Source organism: Lupinus angustifolius, chromosome LG01 (genome assembly GCF_001865875.1).
Source record: "Lupinus angustifolius cultivar Tanjil chromosome LG01, LupAngTanjil_v1.0, whole genome shotgun sequence".
Taxonomy (NCBI): domain Eukaryota; kingdom Viridiplantae; phylum Streptophyta; class Magnoliopsida; order Fabales; family Fabaceae; genus Lupinus; species Lupinus angustifolius.
The window spans coordinates 25,610,443-25,632,292 of record NC_032009.1 but is presented as its reverse complement, the minus strand read 5'-3'; the positions used below and the strand labels follow the sequence as shown (position 1 = coordinate 25,632,292).

Here is a 21,850-nt window from a genome sequence, read left to right as displayed (position 1 = left end):
ACTGGTTTGTATTACATTATATATTCTATATTTACCTCAGTATACTAATTAGCTTATAGCATTTCATTTTATTTTATCATATTTTTAACACAATTAAAAACGACTATAATTATGTTTTTTTGTACTATTAAAGGTATTCATCACCTTTTTAGGTAAGAAATTAATTCCTTTTGGGGTTCGTATTTGTCCTTCCCAAAAAATATCGCTCTTAAGAATTGAACTATCGACTGTAGGGATCTAGTGGGGTTATGGTTGTTGCAAGTTCACTGATTGTTCAATAGATATTTTGTAAATGTCCAGAATGGGATGTGGAATAATCTCAATTAATGAATTTTCATATGTATTTAGTTTTAGTCCAAACCTGAAACTGAAGAACCTAACCCTTTAGAAAGCATCACGTAATTACCTTATTTAAGGATGAATAAACATGATATACATTCAGTGAAATATATTTTTCATACTCCATTACATTTTTGACAAAAAATGGGTTGCCTTCATTATCTTCTTTTTCACAGCAATAGCTGTCATCATTTTCATTATCAGATGGAGCAATGATGTATGACACGAAAGAATCTCCTACAAATAATGTGGGACACGGGACAATTACTTTTCCACTTTTTCAGCCAAAATATAAGTGGAATTTATTTATCTTTAATAATAAAAAAAACGACATGCATGATGTAGATAAGTTTCGTGAAGAAGATAGTCTCAAAAATCAGCGTGAAAGTTATGGGAAATCTTTCAGTTGGTATGACCAATGTATTATTTTTGTGGGCAGTGAGTGAGATTAAGCTCCTTGAGCTCTTAAATATATTTTATATTAGTAGAAACCATTCCATAATACTCTTTCATAACAAAATAGGTAAATTAGTTGATCTACTGTCCGAAACTTATAATAATATCTCGTACACATGTCCAAAGTCCAAACTACACAAAATACAATTCTATCATTATTTTCTCCTTAATACATTCATTTACAATCATATCTTATCTAATATATTTATCTAATGCAACATTTTCATCAACTCTATCCATTACATAAAATTTCTTTTCTTATTGACATTTTATAATCTAAGATTCATTCTTCATTCTCGTGTAACACATTAAAGATACTCATCACCTTTTTATCTATATGACAACCCTAGCAAAATCTATCTCCTATTTGAATGATAAGAAACAATTTCACATTTTATTTGTGTAAACGGCTGAGCCATAGTTTAAACCCAAAATTTCCACATTGTAACATATAAATAGAGAGAGAGACTAGAAATATAATAGTTACTAAAGTTCTCATGTTTTAAAACTTGAAGTGACTACTATACTCTTACTAACTAAAACTTACCTCATTTGAAGTATAAATTTTGCATAACAAGAAAGTGAACCCCAAAATCAAAATTGATTTTGAAATAGAAACTAAGACCATGGGTAAACCAATTAAGGATACATTAGAGTGATGAAGAAAATAATACACCCAGGGGGAGACATCAGAAAAAGAACTAATATTTGATAATAAAGAGCTACAAAAATACCTGTTAAGTGCCTCCTGATACACAAACAAGATTCCCACCTAATTGAGTCCGTAGAGGGTAAATGTACGTAGTCTTATCCTCCCAAGCAAAAAAAGGCTCTTTCCAAGTGTAGAATTCAACAGAGTATTCAATGTGAAATTTAGCTAAGTGGATTGTCTACCTAAAATAAATAAATAAACATATCTTAAGTGGACATAAAACTAGCTCAGTTAGTTTTCTTCTCTTCTTCTTTAGCAGCAGCATCCACCGCAGTAGAAGCCACAGTCGCGTCATCTTCACCTCCAAAACCAAACTCATTTACACGTTTCTTGTCTACCGGATAAGCCCACTTCTGGTATAAATATATGAGAAAGATAATATCTGCAAGCCAGGAAAGGCAGAAGAAATTAAGACAGCATTAAGGTCATCTAACAAGGAAACTGCAGTCAAACAATGCATACTGCAGTCAAACAATGCATATATTATTTCAGAAATGAGTTCACTTCAGCTAAAATTCTGATTTAATTGGTAATGATAACTAAATTGTCCAACAGTGGAACAAATCACTGCATTATAGAATTATGACCCTTTCAGCTAAAATACAAGCAGTTGAGCCATTTACATTATATTCAGTTATGCAACACCTCCTCCCCCTTCTCTAAAAGTGGAATTATCAACTTCAGAAACTCCCTGTTTAAAAACTAAACTAGGTGTCTCTGTCTTCTTGGAAATGCTTCTCGAAGTAAAAATAGCTTGACCTCTTGGTATAACCACACAATGAAGTTTCCAGGTCAAGTTTATCAGATCTCAGCCAGGTTTCGATTCAAATTCCCATTATATAATATACATCAGAAAGAGACTAATGATGTTTTACAAGATAACATTTCATCTGACAATGACCTAGTGGTCCATTGGCGCCTAGTTAAATTGAATAAGTAAATTGACTTTTCCTCCTCCCCTCACCAAGTTTCTTAACACCTCTTTTGTAACTCAACACAAGAAAAAACTTCATATATCACTCCGAACATAATTATGAGAAAATAGTTGTTATGAACTTATGATCCCAATCTTACCATCACGGAAGACAGAAAGGCGATGCAGTGTTGGCATTTTAATGACAAAGGCGAAAAGATCATCAATGATGGTGTTGAGAAACTTGTAAGTCATCTGCCTCCAAGGCATATGAGCAACAGATTTAAGTTTGTAGTTGATGAACAATTGAGGGCACATCATAATAAAACCTGCATTTTTTCCAGCAAAAAGAGCACGGACATTACATTTAAAGACCAGAAAACTTGAAGTTCATGATCTGTAGAAAGCAGTGGCTAGACAAAGGGCCAAAAGAAAGAGAAGAAAAACTACAGATTGTTACGACACACTTTGCCTAAAAAGAGAACTAATCATGCTTAAATGCCAGACTAACTATGGTATTTCAACTCCCAAGTTGAAAAGCAATATAAAAATTGTAGTCTTAAATTCTTCGATTTGAAAATATGTATAAAAACTCATTTTGCTTTGAAGAAGTGTAACCCAATTTATTTATTACTACCTAATACTTATAATCATTACATGTAGTGCACTAGAAAAAATCACTTAATCAAGATAATGATATAACTTTCATGCTGAAAATGGTTGCTCATCGAAAACTTCTACTCAGGATGCGACAACTATCATGATTAAAGTGTAAGGGGAAGTTATCTTACTCAAAGTACTTCGTTTAATTTCATCAATTTTAATACTAAGGGTCATAAATGTTTTTAAAATGCCAAAACAGAATGATAGCTTAACAGAAATAGAAGAGTGCTTACCAAACATGTAGACACAACTAGTGAGTGATGACAGAATCCAAGAATACCAGCTCCTGTGACGCTCATACATCAATGAGTAAACAGAGGAGCCAGCAACGAGGAGAAATAAAACATATGATAAATATTTCATTGCAATATCATCATATTCCTTAGTTTTGTTCTGTGCGTATGACTCTCGATCTCTGAACCTTAACATAGGTATCCTACCAGTCCTATCAATCTGGGGATAAAGAAAAGGGAAACAGTAAGTTGCAGATTGCAGACAACAAATGTCAAATATAAAAGAAAGTTGAGAACAAGACCATTTACAGAAGTAGACTAAAGCCATTAATTAACTTCAAAAATGGACTCTTCAAAATATTCTACACTTACACAGTTTTACAAATGAAAATACATAGATGTAAGAGCCACAACATTGATAATCGGGAACGGTAATGGTGTGTCCGGAACAATATTACATCTTATTCCAAACACAGATTTATCAAATATGTTCAGAACCTCACATATTAAAACATGACAATAAGGTCAAGAAAGATACCTCTATGTGCATTGCTTTTCCAATTTTCCAGAACTCAATAATACATCCAACTCCAGAGCTACCAAGAATCATCCAGGAGGTATCATTGTCAAGTAAATAGAGGAAGACAATAAGTTGTGAAATAAAGCTGACAACAACAGACTTTGCAGAGAGTCCTTCCATAGATTTATTTTTGTTCCAAAATTGGATGTCTGGGGAAGAGAAAATAATTAGATTGCAAGCTATAACTCCAAGCAACTCTACCAGAATTTCATTTTTGGAATTAATTTCCTAAAGACACATAGAATCACTCACCGTTCTTGAAAGCAAAGAAATCAAAAACTGAATGAAGTAGAGAAACAGCCATGGTAACTCCCAGGAGGTAAGGATTTCCTTCCAAGAATACCCTCTGATATAAACAACAAATAGTCAGCCATTTCAACAAACAAAGGATTTATAAACTCAGTGGGAAACAAATGCACGAGTGCACAGCCTACAGAGAAATTTGTAACATGACCACTAGAAATTTCATCATAAAACTTTAAGGCCACTGATATAAGTTACTGTTAAAGACTAGTTATCTTAAAAGCTTAAGTTGTTTGGTAGAGGTCTAGAAATGGTTTTTATATCTCTAACCCACCTAATACAAGAACCCTTAGGACTTGAAGCCAACTTCTTAGAGAAGGACACACTGATGAACAGAAGCAGGTTATTGAAAAACAAAAGCCCAAGGGCCCAAATGTTTGAAGTCATTTCAATATTCAACAGGAAATGCAAGTTCCACTTCCACCAAGTTCATTATAGAATAACTGGGCATTGCACAACATTGAATTAATTACACAGAAGTTGGGACAGAAATTCTAACATACCTTTAACTCATCACCCTCTCCGTCAACCATGCTTCCATAACTACGGTGAATCTGGAAGGACTGATCAATCTGCATGAACAGTTGCCACTTTGTCATACTAATGGGACCAACCTCCAGATTAAGCAGTAACTCAGTTACTGTCTCATTCATTGGTATCAGCTTATCTCTGAGTAACCAGAACTCATTGAAAAAAACAGTCGGGTAGTAATTCCCCGTGATAGGATCAACATTCAAGTCTGGGCATCCACAGTTAAGGAAACTCATACATATGATCAGTTAACTTGCCTACATAATAAAAAAACCTAAACAGGGGAGGAGAGTTTGAATATGCATCAACCTATAAGGTCACAGGAGATTAAAACTAGAAATAGAAAAGGCAAGAAAAATCATACATATGAGGAAAGTGATAAAAAAATATTTGATCATATAAAACCCCACCATCCAAGAATTGTCCATTAGTTTATATGCATGTATTAAAAAAAAAGCGACTCAGTGTACGATGCTCCCAATTGGTGGAATATGGGGAGGGTAGATGTACGCAGCCATACCCCAGCAAGTGAAGAGACTATTTCCAGGATTTGAACCCGTGACTTCATGGTCACAAAGCAACAACCTTACTGTGGCGCCAAACTTACCCTCTAGTTTATATATCTCTATTAATGTTGCAGCAATGTTGCCCAATAGCAGCCATGGCGGGTGGCGGTTGCGTTTTTTGGGCTACCGCCATTAGCCATTTGGGAAATCCCGCCAAATGGCCGTGTCCGCCTTCTGCTCGAAAAAACCGCCATGGTGGTATGGCGGTGGCGGGGCCACGGCAGTATAGTGGGTTGCTGGTCAGTTTTTTTTTTAAAAATTGGGCTGGGATGGGTTTTTTGGGCCCATTCATGGGTTAAAAATTAAAACCCTAACCCTTTCTATTTTTGCCTCTTCTCCTTATTGCATCTATCTCTCAAAACTGAGTTCTCTGTTGTGTGCTGCCTCGACTGTCGCCGCCACAATCACATTTCTTAACCCTTTTTCATTGCGTTTTCCCTTTCTCTATCTTTTTTTCTCTCTTGTTTCTTATTTTCTCATTTCTTTATCTCTTTTTCATTCCATTTTTTTATTTCGTTTTTTATTTATTTTCAAAATATATATTTTTCCAGTTTGATTTTTTTGTCCAGATTACATTTTTCCCACTTTTTTTTTCAGTTTATTTTTTTAGTTTACTTCTTTTTTTATAGCTCTTTTTCCAGTTTACTTTATATACAAATTTAAAATAATTATTTAACAGTAGCACAGTGTATTCCAAAAATAGGATAACACACGGTGTAAATATTTTGCATTTTATATTTGTGTTTTGCTTTGATTTTTAGTTGTGCTTTTTGCAAGACTTGTTAGTATTGTTTATTTTACTTTTTACTGATCGTATGATGTTATGAGACATTGATACTTAATGATTTTTATTAAACTTTATGTTATTGTTTGATTTTTATGTTATTATATTATTATTTTATTTTTCCTATTTATTTTTTGTCAACCGCCATTATGATGTCGGCTATTTGTCTGCAACGCCTTCATGGCTGAATTTTGACAACCGCCATGGGCAACACTGTGTTGCAGTTGCAGAATATGAGCAATATTCTTTTGAATACTAGACATAGAATCCAGAAACCAAGGCCAAGCAACTACAGTAGACAGAAAAACATAAAAGAAATGACAACTAGCAAGAGATGTAAATGCATTGGATACATGGAGCGATGTTTGGTGGGATGCCATTTTTCGAGTACCTGCAAACAGGAAAAGGCAATGTAACAATAAGCAGCATGTGCAAAGAAAACACATCAATTAAAGGTTTCTCTACCAGAATGGCACAAGTAGAAAATGTCAAGGAGAGAAAGGGAAATGTTAAAATATAATTTCATAAAATTATGTAGGCCCTGACATTGAAAATTATGTACTGCAAATATAATGTTCAGGTAATGAAATTTAGTAAAGGCTACCAAACTGGTAGTTGCTTATTAATTTGTATCAAACCCTCTTAATGTGTAATTGTGTATGAGATTACTGGGGTAATGAAATTTTGAATTGTACCTCAATATAAGGTTCAGACTAAGACTACAAGCATAGTTAAATACAAATATGGACTTCAGACAACCTGATGCACTAGAGTACATGTGGACCAAAGGATGTATCCTTCTACTAACATGAATCTATTTGGGTGGTCAATGATGAAAATTGTTGCCAAAGAGACACAAAAAGAAGGAAGGATTAATCCTGACCGGCATACAAAAACATCCATTAGCTAACTCAATTTGGTTATTTACTTAAAGGTTTGAGGTAATAGTTAACTTAAAAGTTTAAAGAAAGGGGAGAATAAGAAATGAGACTTTAAAAAGTTCAAAAGTTTAACAATTAACTGTAAGACTGGAACTTAACCAACCGGATCCCTAAACTATTGTTAAGTTCCAGTCTTACAGTCTAATTCTACCAGAAAAGAGGGGAGATAAGAAATGGATTTTTTTCATTCTAAGAGAGGGTGTTAAATGTTCAATCCTCTAGGATACTAGTCTCGTACAAACCAAAAGACCAGAATTCTTCCCGTTAAAAGAAGACCCGTTTATCTGTCAGACTCTTGCATCTTCTTCATGATGCTTTCTCAAAGAATAATAAGTGGAGGTCAAATTTTATAGAGAGATCATGAATGGCTGAAAATACAGAACATATAGATAGAAAACATATTTCAAAGTTAAATGCATCCAAAAAATTAAGGAAATGCAAGGAACATACTTTGTGAAATCAGCAACCAAGTTTATCGTTACATTGGGTTTCAAATATGAAATCCACTCCAAAGGGCCATCGTCCTCAGAATCATTTTGCGTATCACCAGCCACCTGGCACAACAGCCAAAAGAGATCTATGTTGGGATCATCACAAGAAATCCATATGTATTGTATCATAGCACTATATCAAGCAGTGGATACCACTTATTTCAAAAAGAAAATGGATAAAGTAACTAAAACAGATTGGTAGAAGAAGTCCCTTATAGACAAACTAAGTAGAATCATAAGGACTGATCTCTCACGGCTCATTGAATATAGAACTATAGAAGCGTTAATCTATGTTATTGTCAAAATTTCTAAATGATAGTTTGAACTGAACGATAATACTACCAAACTACATGCTCCTTTCAAAAGCTCAGTGAAGAGAAAAATGCTGACGATTGCCGTGCTGAATTACAATTATGCTGCATAGATATAAATGATATCCATCATTTCTTTTACCCCATTTCTCCACGAGCTTCAGCTCTAATTTTATCTGTCTTCTGAAAGTGCTGCACCCATGACATAGTATTTTCAGTTCTCTAACAAGAGAACTTCATGTAGTCATTCGATCCATGTTGCACCCATGATTTATGATAGAGCATAAGGCGTCGTTCGATCCATATAGCCAGCCCCACCAAGTGGGACAAAGGCTTGGTTGCTGTTGTTGTAGAAAATGAACTTCACTTGTTAGTTGTTATTTGACAGAAATAAACCAAATTAATTCAAACACAGATCCATGCTTCAACAGAAAATCATGTAATCTCATGCTAAGCAAGGCCTCATGAATACAGTTATTTGGAACCTTCACACATACTGGCATGAGTCTTGATGGGATGCCCTCCCCAGCCTTTGCTATTTAAGGGGAGCGTCCAAACTCTGCCACCATTAGCAAATGATTACTATTCTACACCAGAGAAAATTAATAAATCTAGAATTTAAGTTCTCTGTCCAATATGCTGTCACTGTGTCACATCATCGTGGTTCCAGAAATCACCAGACAAATCAGGAAGGCAGAAACTGAAGACAAAGCTTGAAAGACCCTTCCAGTCCCAATGTTAGTATTAAAATATGAAAGTTTATATAAAACCTCCAGAGTTTGCAAGGAATATAATATGATAAATGAGTTCTATAGTGTAAAAATAATACAGATCTTGAACACAGGAACCAAAGTACAATGTATCAGAACAAGTTGGCTGAAAGCTAATCATAAAAAGCATGAGTAAATAGCAAACCTTGGAGGCCACTTGATCCTCACTAGAATCTGGAGAGGTTCCCAAAAGACTCCTCCTTTTATCCGCTCTTGATTTGGGTAAGTATTTCACAACAGCTGAATTCAGTAAAAGGAGATACAGCTTAAACCACTTTCTTTAAGTTAGACATTTTAAAAGTGGCTAAAGAACTAACGCATCTTACCATGTGTCCTTCCAAATGCCGCCTGAGGCTGATATTCCGGGTCAGTTGGGTCAGGTGAATATCCAGATTGTGCAAAGAAAACATGAGCATATAGACTCCCATTGTGCTTCAAGGCCTGAAAAGAGAACAGGTAATGATAAAGTCCAGTATATTAAAGGAAATACTTTAAACATTCTTCAAGCAGAAACTATGCATGTAAGTCAAGCACAGAATAGGACTATAGGAGTAGCATTGCCAGCCAGCAAGTCATACCTCGGATGGGTCATATTTCAAAGCAAGAGTTCTGGTACTTCCAGGTCCCCAAGAAGCATATGGAAGGTTGGTTTCATGCCATACAAGGTCACGATCACTACTAAAATCATTAAACTTCTCATGCTCGGAAAGATATAGCCACATATCCTGAACAAAATAACAATAGAAAAAACAACTAGATCAAGTACAGAAAAAAAGAAGCAACACAAACTAGGAAAGTCTTCGCACTAAAAACAAAACCAAACCCACTATTTATAGACTACTATGATAACACTGCACAACTCTATCTGTTCAAGTCCAATCACACATTTTTTAAAACCTTCAGTTATGTAATCCACTTTGACGCTTGGGCAGTCATTCATTAAACACGGACATATAAACATACAGAACACGCAACTGTCCAATTGTGCATATACAAGTACTTTATTTGAAACTCTAATAGTAAACAAAACGATCATAATATGAAATATGAGCATTTGGTGCGCCATAACAACATGATTTACTGATATGATGTTGTGTTAAATCTATTCAGTTTATAAAGTACACAAAACATTGAATCTACCTAAAAGTGTAAGCAAAGTCCTTCCTACAAGTAAATTTAATTTGAAACTGAATCTAATAGAAAACTAACATATCAATAACAGTATCAGGATCTAAAAATTCATAATAAACAGAAAATATAATAAGAATCAAACAAACAATAATATAACATAGAATGGATGAAATAGTTCTCACGAGAGGCTGGCCTTGTTGAAAGAGATTGGAAATAAGAGGAGAAGGAGCACCAGAAGGATCGGTGGGGGCACGTTTGGGAGAGAAGAATTTGGAGGCGAAGTACCAGAACACCGCCATGCGTATTATTCCGGTGATGGTTTTCCCGAAACCTCCGCCACCTTGTTGTTGTGGTTGTTGTCCTCCTTGGCCTGCAGCTACCGCCGGCGGAGCCATGTTCGGCGGCGTTTGCAAGTTAGAGAGTGAGAGAGAATCGAAGGAAACAAATATTACGGAGAATCAGGATGGAGAAGATTAGTATATATTATTCTGTTGCAACTCCAGCTCCGATACTTAGTGCAATTAGATATTTTTTTCCACAAACCCTATAGTTTTTTAATTTCAAATGATAATTGCATATATTTATTTAGTTATCTTTTTTACTTAGGGTATCTATCATAAGTAATCATCTCATACTTTGTTGGCAAGTGCTTCAGTAATTAAATCGTAAGTTTGTTACATTGGATATATATGCTTATATTTTTATATATAAAAATCTATAACAAAATTTTTAAATAGGTAGATATTCAACTTTATAATTCATATTCATAATCTACTCAAAATTCACATAAATAAACAATTTTAAGTCTTTAACAAATTCAAAGTCTAAATTATAAAACATATATCAATCCAAAAGTATCACTTAACACTAGCAAAATTAACTAAATGACACAAGTTCACAATTCACTCAACAAAACAAATAAATTTGGAGTTTTAACATTTAACACCAAAGAGGCAAAGTTGTCTCATATCGAGATTATATTTTTGCACCAAATCCTATCATCAGACAGTACTCCAAGATTACACAAATGTCACTGAGATTTCACACAAATGTTAGGAACAAAAAAGATATAATCTAACTATATCTTGGAAGCATGTGCCTTAAAGTGTTGAATAAATGTTGGAAAGGGTTTTTAAATTTTTTTTTAAAAATAAACCGATGGTTTAGTCAAATACCGGCCGGTTCACCAGTTTTGACCGGTTTTGATACTTGGTCGATTTAACATCTACACTGTATCAATTAGGGATCTGATTCGCCTGTTTTCCAGCCGGTACATTATGGTTTTTACATCATTGGTGTTGTGTGATTGCCCCTCTCAACAATGAGAGTAAGTTCATTAATAGAAAGATAAGTACTACAAAAAATAAAGGAAAATATAACATGATTCTGAACACCCAATTTTGTCCGGCCCATAATACTTTTTAATAAAAAATAATGTCAGATAAATAATATAAATATTTTGGGTATTTTCTATCGAATAATAATATTTTTTAGGTATCCCAAAATATCTATATCATCCCTCAATTCCAAATCACCCATAAACCCTCTTTCTCTTTGGCAACCACTTATACCCAACTAACCAGCCCACTCTTTCTTTTGACAACTGCTCATCCCACTTTTCACTCCCTCACTCACGGATCCCTCTCTCCCATCACCTATTATTTCAACAGAAGCCACTAAGAGAAAAAGAGGAGGAGAACCTAGCTTGGTGGGGGTAATTCCCTAAACCTTTCTTCACCCTCCATAACAAACACCAAACCTTCTATATCACCCATCAATTTCTACCCACTTGAGGCTCTTCTAAGAAGGAAACATCTCTTATTAAAACCCAGCAATCCACGACAAAGGGGAGAGGGGATAAGAGACAGGGGCCAATTTTTCTTCACGATCATATTTAAGAGAATTACATCGAGAAAGAAATGGTAGTGAAAGTAGTCGTATAACTACCAGATTATTTCATTACCATATACATTCCCGTACACACTCACATATATTCCTCTACCATCATCAGCTCATAACACTCTGATCATAAGTAACTTCAACGTTACAATTATTCCCAAAAAAAAATCTCAACATTCAAGACGAATCCAGAATCTTCCAACAATCTCCATAGTCCTTAAAACTCTACTCCTCAAAGCTCTTTCGCCATGGCTTCTTAAGTGTGAAACATATACATGCACAAGGCGCTCAAAAATAAGAAAAAAAAAGAGAGTTTGGAGGTATACATTTCAAAAAGAAAGCAAACTTGGATAAAGGAAGACATGAATAAAACAAATGGAATGGAGATCAAAGCCACCGCAAACTCCACATCTCTCACAACTTGGAACGGTCAATCGGTTTGCATCAACCAACTATGTGGTCACGTTTGGGCTAAAACCATGGAAGCTTCAAAGAGTCCACTGATAGCACCAATAAGATTCTGCTGTCATATAAGAAAAATGCATGGTTTTCTGTGGCAAAGGATTTTTCAAAGGATCTCATGGTATTGTATGACTTTGATAAAGTTCATGTGTTAGTTCCCCTTAATCCAAAATACAATGAGAAAAGCACATTCTATGGGCTCTTTGAAGGTTAGTTTATACCTGGATAGCCAAGCTTAGATACTTGTTATATATGACTTACTTGAACTTCTCTCCTCTAGTAGACATTGCGCCATGCCATTGAGTTTACTTTGACGTATTCAAGAATATTTGCTGCATATGCTAAATTGATAGTGAAGAGATAGTTGATTTTTTATATGATAATAACATATTCTTTAATAAGGTGCTTTTTAAGCTTAATGTGCCGTTGTTTGAAGCTTATTTTAGTATACATGCTTGATAGACTAGGGCATGTTAGTGTATGTGAAAGACCAACTTTCTTCAAAGCTTTAGTTATTAGGTAGATGCCAAAAATGGTTTTTATAAATCTAAGAAACTCATTCACCCAAGTAGGGCCTATATTAAATATTACAATAATAATGCTAGTTTATAATCACATTAGCATATTGTTTGTTTTAAGTAACAGGGATTACAGTGTTTCTCTAATAGCAATATAATTAAATGTTATAAATTTTACTTTAAAAATGATGACCATGACTTACAATTTATCATTAATTAAATAAATGTTTGAAATATTGTTAGCAAATTATTGTTTTGAGATGTAGTAGTGAGGTTACAATTCGTATTGTATCTTTCTCATTGTTTCGGGTCGAGAATCGGTCGCGGTCATTTGTACTGCTTCTGCTATCTATCAAAGTATGAAGGGGTAATCAATCAATGTTAATTATTCATCTATTAATTCCACTTCAATTAAACTCAAACAAATTTATAAGCTTTACTTTATAAAAATAATAAAGTTTTAATTGTTTTAAGATTCAATAGCGAGGTTACAACTCGTATTGCATCTTTTTCTTCGCTTCGAGCTGAGAACTGGTCGCGGTCACTTGTACTGCATCTACTATCTATCGAAGTGGGAAGAGGGTAAGCAATCAATGTTGACTCTTCGTCTATTAATTCCACTTCAATTAAATTCAAACAAATTTCTAAATCTTTTAATCAAACCAACTTACCAACTTTCAAAAAAGAACTACGTAGTCTTGATTTCTCCATTGCACCCGGGGATACGTAGGAGCAATATGAACTTGTCATACACAAATAAAAATAAAAAATATATTTTGTTTAAGTAATTTAATTTAAATAAATGAAGGGTATTCAATTTATGCAATTAGTCAGGTACCGTTTTATTATGGGCGAACGGGGTGCTAATACCTTCCCCAATTCGTAATCGACTCCCGAACCTAGATATCAAAAATCCAAAAGCCCAATGCGATTGGGCTTTAAAGATTTTTCTACATTTTTAACCATAAAATGTAGTGACGACTCTAAGAGGTCGTGTAGACGAAAATCGGGACGCGACAATGATAAAACATTTTTATCCTTTTACATATAATGTAATAACAGTTTTGCCATTAAAAATACAAGTAAAAATAATTATTTGCTAATGAGAGGATCTTTGTTCCTCAACAATGTGTCGTTCATAAAAATCGAGTACTTAACCTTTTAATCATCATGAGAATTTAGGTCTTATATCACTCATTCAACTTTTTTTTGGCAAGTGTGATAAATTTAAGATACATGTAGATTAACTACTCAATATTGAATGCACATATTTTAAAGAGTTCAAAATTTATACACTGTCAACATATCTCATATGATTGACTTGTATTATTTTTATTTAAGAGTCAAATGATAATTAATATATTAAATATATATAATTTAGTAATAGTGTAAAAAAAACACACACATATATATATATATATATACTACTTATAAAGCAAAAACATAAAATAACTAACTATTCATGGTGTAATTAATAGTTTTCTATTTTACTCTCACTATTTTCTATTTTATACCAAAAAACTATATACAAATGTTCCATTCATTCACATTATTACTTAGTTTTCAAAAACTATCATCTTTATTACTTTTTAACCATATTTTTTTAGAACCGTTTAAAACCTCTCATTTGAATTAATTTAAAAAAAAACTGCACATTAGTTACTCTTTCAAAAACTACCACATTCAAAGAAATTGTTGCCTAAATTATATATTTTGAAAGTATAACACATCTTTAGTTATTATTCTTTCCACTGTATTATTTTAGGATGGTATTGCTAAAAAAGACAAAGAATGCACTACTATCATTTCCCATTTTTATTTTCCATTATCTTCATCTTACAATTTTCAGGTATTGCTTTTTTCTTTCAAAGAAGAGACTTAACAATAACTACATTTCATGGTAATACAATATATTACATGAATGAATACAATAAATAAATGTTTGACATTCTATTTTATTCTGTACTTTATGTTAGTGAAGTTATGTTGTTACATTGGTTAATTGTTAAAATGTGTTGTTCATCCAGGAAGTGGAGTTGTTGGAATAATACTCCTTGAATCAAAAGAGAATGATGTTTCAATTAACACGGATGATGCATTGGCATTCCACTTTGGTGTTGTAATTGGTGGTATAACAAGGAAAATATTGAATTGGTTTTTTGTTGTTGGGGGCCACTTCAAAAGCTCACAAGTCCGGTGAGTCAACTGACTTTTTTATAGTTGGATCCAATGGAATCTTTACTGACCCACATTGATACTAATTAGAACTTTGCAATCTTTAATAACTTAACTGATAATTAATTTATCTACATTTAAAAGTGGTAAATTTTATAATTTCATCTTATCGAATGATATTTATTATTTTAGTTTTTAATATAACTCTTACATACTTACTATTTATCTTTGCTTCTTCTATACAAAGTAAATATGATCATATTTCTATGTGGTAACCAAATAACATATGTGATTGGAAAGATAATTGGCAATTTAACTTATTTGGAATATTATTTGGTACATAACTTATTTGGAATATGAGTTATCACCAAAAGATCATGTTATAAAAAATGTGATAAAAGTATACTAATCACTTACAATTTACTCAATATTGTTTTTATAGATGGTTGATTCCATATCAAACCATCCCATAATTTTGGGTAAAAGGCATGGTCTTATTCATTCATATGTTTTACTACATTTGATGGACGTAAAAAAATATATAATCAATTGAAAGATAATTACTATCATGGAGTATATATAATTCTATATAGTAAGTTATAAAGTCAAAATATGTATATATTTGTTGGTATGGAAACAACCATTATTTGTAAGAGAAATAATATGAGGTCCTTTTAAATCTCATGTTTTGATTACTTTTTTATGTTCCAATGAAAATTAAATTATACATAATTGTTAATTATTATATATATAGTTGGAAAACTAAAAAAACTATGAGTTACTATTATAAGCTACCAACCCTTCCTTTTTATATGTTCCATTGATATGGGTTATAGAGGAAATTGATTAAATATCTCATTAATGCATCATCAATGAGTGAGGATCAGTTAGATCAACTAATTTTGTTTCATATAATAACTTTTCTAAGTGAAATGAGATTGAAAATTTTAAATTTTTTTATGTTTATTTTTAATTGATATATTTTAATTTATCTATACAATACTTAATTGATTAGGACCGTAAATAAACATATAATTCTATACTAAATTATAAAACAGATTCAATAAGATTATTATTTAATATAGATTAATACTTATATTAAACACATTCAATAAACCATATATCCGGTATAACCACTCAGGTACAAATATATAAATATATAATTTCACTACTGGTTCATTTAAGTCAGATTATTGTATTGATTGAATATATATATCTAAGGTACATGTATAATTTCATAAAGGAAAGTGACCTATAAAGATAATTGTAAGTGATTCAATTATTTGAATGTTCAATTTTTAAATAATAGAATTGAATAATTACCTCAATCAAACATGTTCAACTCCAAATTATAATATCTAACATAAATTATTATATTTGATATTTATAGTATATAAATTATACATTATAAGCAATAGGAAAGCGGGTTGACATGCACTTTCCGTGCCTGTCAATATGTTAGTAATTATAAAGGGCTTTGTTGTAATGGCCCATAAATTCCTCCTACCTCACGGGTCTGCATTCCATTAGAATGGGATGATGTGTCCTAAGGTTTCAATCCTTTTTCTGCTCCTTTGTTAATTTAATTTATTTTTGTTTTATAAAAAAAACCTTAACTTACCTAGAAAAGGGCCTTTGTTAGGCCTATCCATGGGCCGTATGGGTCTTTTTTGACAAATAAGTTTAATTTTTGTTGGAGATCATGTTTAAAATTAGATAAATATTAAAAAGTTTTATAAATAATTTATTCCTATGAGAATTGGATAGTAAGACTACGACTCGTCTTGTATAAACTCTGACTTTGAGTCGAAGAGTGATTGTGGTTATGTATACTTCTTATGCTATTTATCGAAGTGAGAAGAGAGTAAACGACCAATCCCGACTCTTTGTCTATTAATTCTCTTTAAGTCAATTTAAACAAATTCTAAAGTTCTAATTAAATCAATCAACAAACAATTTTCTAACCAGAACTACATAGACATGATTCCCTAATGCATATATGGATAGGTAAGAGCAAGATTAACTCTTGTTAGACATAAAAATAAAAAATAAATATTTATTTTGAGTAATTTAATTTTAATAAATCTAGGGTATTTAAGTCCATCAATTAGTTAGGTATTGTTTTATTATAAGCGGATGGGGTGCTAATATCTTCCCTAATCCATAATCGATTCTCAAGTTCGAAATTTCTATCTCAAAGACCATTTTATCCTATTTAGGATTAATTTGAGTTTTCTTCATTTTAACCGCAAAAAAACTTATGACTACTCCCAAAGAGATTCCGTAGCTGAAAATCAGGTTACAACAATAGAATTAATACATATATTTTTCCTCTAAAAAATGACATATATTCCTTTCAAACACTACACAATTTTGATATAAAAGAATCTACTATTATATTTCCTTAATTACTCAAGAATTTTCAAGCATTCAGCACTTTCAAGAAATTTAAACTATTATTTTTTCTTTGATTTTGCACAAAAATTGCATTTTTTAACAAAGACCATTGAATTATATTTTTGTTTCAATACTAATTTTTAGAATATTATATTTTTAACATTAAGTAATTGCATTTTCTAAAAGTATATTTTATTTTAGCATTAAGTATAGAAAATAATAATTAATTGAATTACTATAATGTTCATCATTGGAATCTTGGAAAAAATTAAGGAAAGTGATGAATAAAAAATAAAGGCTCTTATTTGTAATATGGAATTGAAAGACAATGAAAACAATACCAAACCCTAGTATGTAAAATACTAAGAGCAATGATTAGGCAATGGAAAAATTATAATTCTACATTACTTAGCCACTCCTCTTAAACCGACCCTTCAGTTTTTGAACTTGTGCATGATCAAGGAAGGTAGTCTTTTCCACTATGGCAGAATCCTAATTATTTCCAAACAATGCAACATCAAAAAGTTGAACGCTAGGCTTTACGCTACTGTAAATAACATTAGTTGAGGCTTTTCCCTTACCAACATTTAATGCAAAATGCAACAACCCTTTTGGTAAAACTATAATGTTTCCCTCTGATATGGTCTTCACAAAAGCAGTATTACTATCTGATGATATAAAACCAGCAGTGAGATTACCTTGCAACATTATTATTACCTCATCGGCATCAGCATGAGTGTGCATTGGGACTACACCTCCTTCCTCTATGTCGAACCGTGCCATTGAAAAGCCAAGCCCATTAAGGGATGGGAAAATATCAACAGATGCAAGGGTGAATGAGAAATTGAAAATATTATTTTTCCTGGTAAGTAGTTAGAAAATACAAAGTCATCCAATGTTACTGTGGCAGGTGACTTGCAGGGATACCCTGCTGGAGTCCTTGCCACTTTTAAGTCTGCGATGCAAAAGTCTATTGCAGAAACATGGGAAGTGGTTGATAAGAGAAATGCAAAGAGGAAAAAAGTACGAAACATTATTATGGAAAGCTAATGATATATGAAAACTAACAAAGTGAGAGACAAAAGTGAAATAAGATCAATGTATGTAATTATGGTGTGCATTTTGTATAAGTGGAACAAGCTATTTATATTGTCCTTATAGTGAAAATTTTGAAATTTTATTAATCACGTTAAGAAATAGAGTTTAATATTTATATATTGTTAGCGTAAATTAGTTTTAAATTATAATAACATCATCCACCTTTTCATTTGTGTTATTTTATTTAAGACTCAATAGTAGTTAATACATGGATAATATATTACTAGTGTAAAAGCTGATGCATAAAGTATTTTCTATCTCAATATTTTAATTACATAAAGTATTTTCCATCTAAATGATTGGAGAAGTTTATTTGAATATTTAAAATTTTCCATCTGAAGTATTTTCCATCTCAGTATTTTAACTATGTAAATCTTGATTCCTTATTGTATATAGGGATTTGTAGGAGCAAGAAAAATAAGTATTTTCCATCTCAATATTTTAACTACGTAAATCTTGATTCCTTAATTACATAAAGTATTTTCCATCTAAATGATCGGAGAAGTTTATTTGAATATTTAAGATTTTCCATCTAAAGTATTTTTCGTCTCAATATGTTAACTACGTAAATATTGATTCCTTATTGTATATAGATTTACAGGAGCAAGAAAAATAGGTTAGTAAATCATTTAAATAAGCTTCCTCGATTGTAATTGACAACTAAGCTTAGAACTTTAGTTTAGTGAATAATGCATTTTGAAGTAGTGGGCAATGAATAGCATAGTAATCAATGTCTAGCCTCAAACTTGCGTGTGGATTTCCATCATGGTTTTATTGACTATGATGTCAATCTCATGTTCCATTAGTGTTTAGTAGTCCCCAACAAGCAAGAATATATTCATTTTTGTTAAATGTTTTCTTTTATTTATTATTTTTATTATAATTAAATACACAATTTCTTTATTAGTAAATAATAATGAAAAAATTATTCTTTATCATATTTAGTGATTATTCTCATGAAATAAATTATAATAAAGATGGAGGGAAGATGATGACTTTACTTCTTTTTCTTTGATCAACTTGAAGTGGTTGTGATACATCACTTTTGATCATTGTAATTTACTTTTGGATAAGCAAGAAATAAATAATTAATAGATTTTTTTTAATAAATAGTTAATTGAAATAATAACAATAATATAATAATACAAAATTTCTTTAATAATAAATAGTAAATGGTAATTCAACATGAATATTTAATTAATTAATTTTAAATATATAAAAAATGATTAAAATAATACTCATATTAAGAATTATGGCAGTCGTAAGTATTCACTACTTTTACTTATTCATCATTTGAACAGTTGCAATAGATCGCTCCGGATCTTTAGAACAAATAAAACATACTCAACCAACCGACCAAGTCTATATGAAGAAGTACTTAAGTCTTGATCTCATGTTGCATATAGTGACATATTTGTTGCAAGATAAACTTTATTGAGACATAGAAATAAAAACAATATTTTTGTCCTTAATATGTGAGTAAATGATTAATCAAACAAGTTTAAGGTATAAATGATCCATGTAATAAGCTTGGATATCATCAAGTATATGTGGATGATGTGTTAATACATTACCCAATCTATAATTGACTTCCAAACTTAGAACTCTAGTTTAATTGCCAACTTTTCTGAAACTAGGCATAAATAAGAGTCTTTTAACTTGGTGGCGGTTCCAAACCGTACGGGAATATTTTGCAGTTACACAAATTTTTAATCTTTTGTGTTTCATATAATTTAATCAACATAAATTAAATATATTTTGGAAAAGGTTTGAAGACATAAATTAATTTAATTTCATTCTTAGCATAAATGAATAATGCAAGTCAACATTAACATAAAATTGGAATGCATAAATAGTAGGACATTAGTATCCATTAACATTTAAAAATTCTAAGTTAACATTCAGAAAATGATACATTTATTCCCTTATGTCAACATTTTGGTAAAATTCAATAAAAAAATAATAGTCAATATTATTTTTTGGATACTACCAAAAAGATATTTCATTACTTTTTGGGTAAGGAACTAATATCTTTCAGGATGCATAACTGCCCATTTTAACGAGTGTTGTCCATAAGAATCAAATCATTAAACTTTTGGTCACCTTGGAAATTTATCGAGCCTTACACGACTTGACCAACGCCTTAGTCTTATAGATACTACACATATCTTCATATCATTACAACTAATACATAAAGATTTCCATTAAAAAAAGGACATATATTCCATTCAAACACTAAACAATTTTGAAATTAATGAATCAACTATTATATTTTCCTGCATCACTCAAAATATTTAAAGGAAGTCACGATTTTCAAGAATTTTAAATTATTATTGTCACTTTGATTTTGCACAAAATAAATTGCATTTTTTTAACAAGACCATTGAAGTATATTTTTGTTTCATTAGTAAATTTTCGAATATTTTATTTTTTTAGGATTAATTGATTACATTTTTTAAAAGTATATTTTATTTTCTTTATATATACTGCCATCATTTTACAATAAAATAATAACTGATTGCTTTAAACAAGAGGAAATGTATATTTGAATTAGGGATGACAAAAATACACGATCCATGGATACCTGCTAAAATACCTACAACAGATATCCATAAAAATTGCTTATGAGTGAGAACAAATATCATGATACCGCCCCGCGGGTACCCGCATATTTATAAATTTAGTTTTATAATTAAACAATTTATATATGTTACACTTTTTATTATTTTATAATTATATATTATCTATTTTATTATTATTTTATAATGAACTTTAGTAATTGAAATATCTATACTTCTATACAAATTCTCTAAAATAAAAAATACAAATTTAATACCTAATAAAAATATTTAATGTCATAAAATAAGAATGCGGGTTGACTGTATGTCGACACGCTAGTATATATAAAGTCAAAACTTGAAATAACTTCTCTCATTGTGTAATTTTTATTTCCTATTTTGCCCTTCACATTATTTAATTTTTACAAAAAAACTATATAATCCTAAGCAACTACCACCAATACATTAATTAACCACATATCTCACATTAAATTAAACATTATCATAAACACAAAAAATATAATATAAAGTACACCAAACAAACAAATACATTCTAATTCAAAAAATGAAATATAAAATTTGAAGTGTTTGTACACACTAGTTATATATAAAGCTAAAACATGGTGTAATCACCACCATAATATAATTTGTATATTCATATTTTGCCCTTAAATTTTTTAATTTAAAAAACCATATAATCCTATATAACCACCTCAAACATTATTAATTATAAGTTGCATATTCTAATAAATAAATAAAATATAATATAAAGTAAATATAATACAAAAAATACATTTTAATGCTACAAAATAAAATGTATAAAAATTAATTACTTAGTACTGTAAAATAAGAACGTGACCGACAGATACTCGATAGACACGAAGTGTCTGTCGCCACTAGTATATATAGATATTAAATCTTATTTTAAAACAATAACAAATGTTTTTCCCTACCAATTGGAATGAATTTATTTCCTGTAAATGTCAATCTTAAAAGGCAGTTAACAATACAGTTTGAAA

General features: G+C 31.2%; 1 protein-coding gene across 1 annotated transcript; it reads right to left on the bottom strand.

The window, feature by feature from the left end:
- LOC109358391 (cleft lip and palate transmembrane protein 1 homolog) lies at nucleotides 1,480-10,273 on the bottom strand. The gene is made up of 12 exons (XM_019602592.1): nucleotides 9,907-10,273; nucleotides 9,172-9,318; nucleotides 8,920-9,034; nucleotides 8,739-8,833; nucleotides 7,472-7,575; nucleotides 6,434-6,471; nucleotides 4,703-4,938; nucleotides 4,149-4,242; nucleotides 3,855-4,045; nucleotides 3,317-3,536; nucleotides 2,582-2,749; nucleotides 1,480-1,889 (listed from the first exon to the last, which is right to left on the bottom strand). Exons 1-12 carry the CDS (start codon nucleotides 10,117-10,119, stop codon nucleotides 1,735-1,737), a joined length of 1,776 nt encoding a protein of 591 aa, XP_019458137.1. The 5' UTR covers nucleotides 10,120-10,273; the 3' UTR covers nucleotides 1,480-1,734.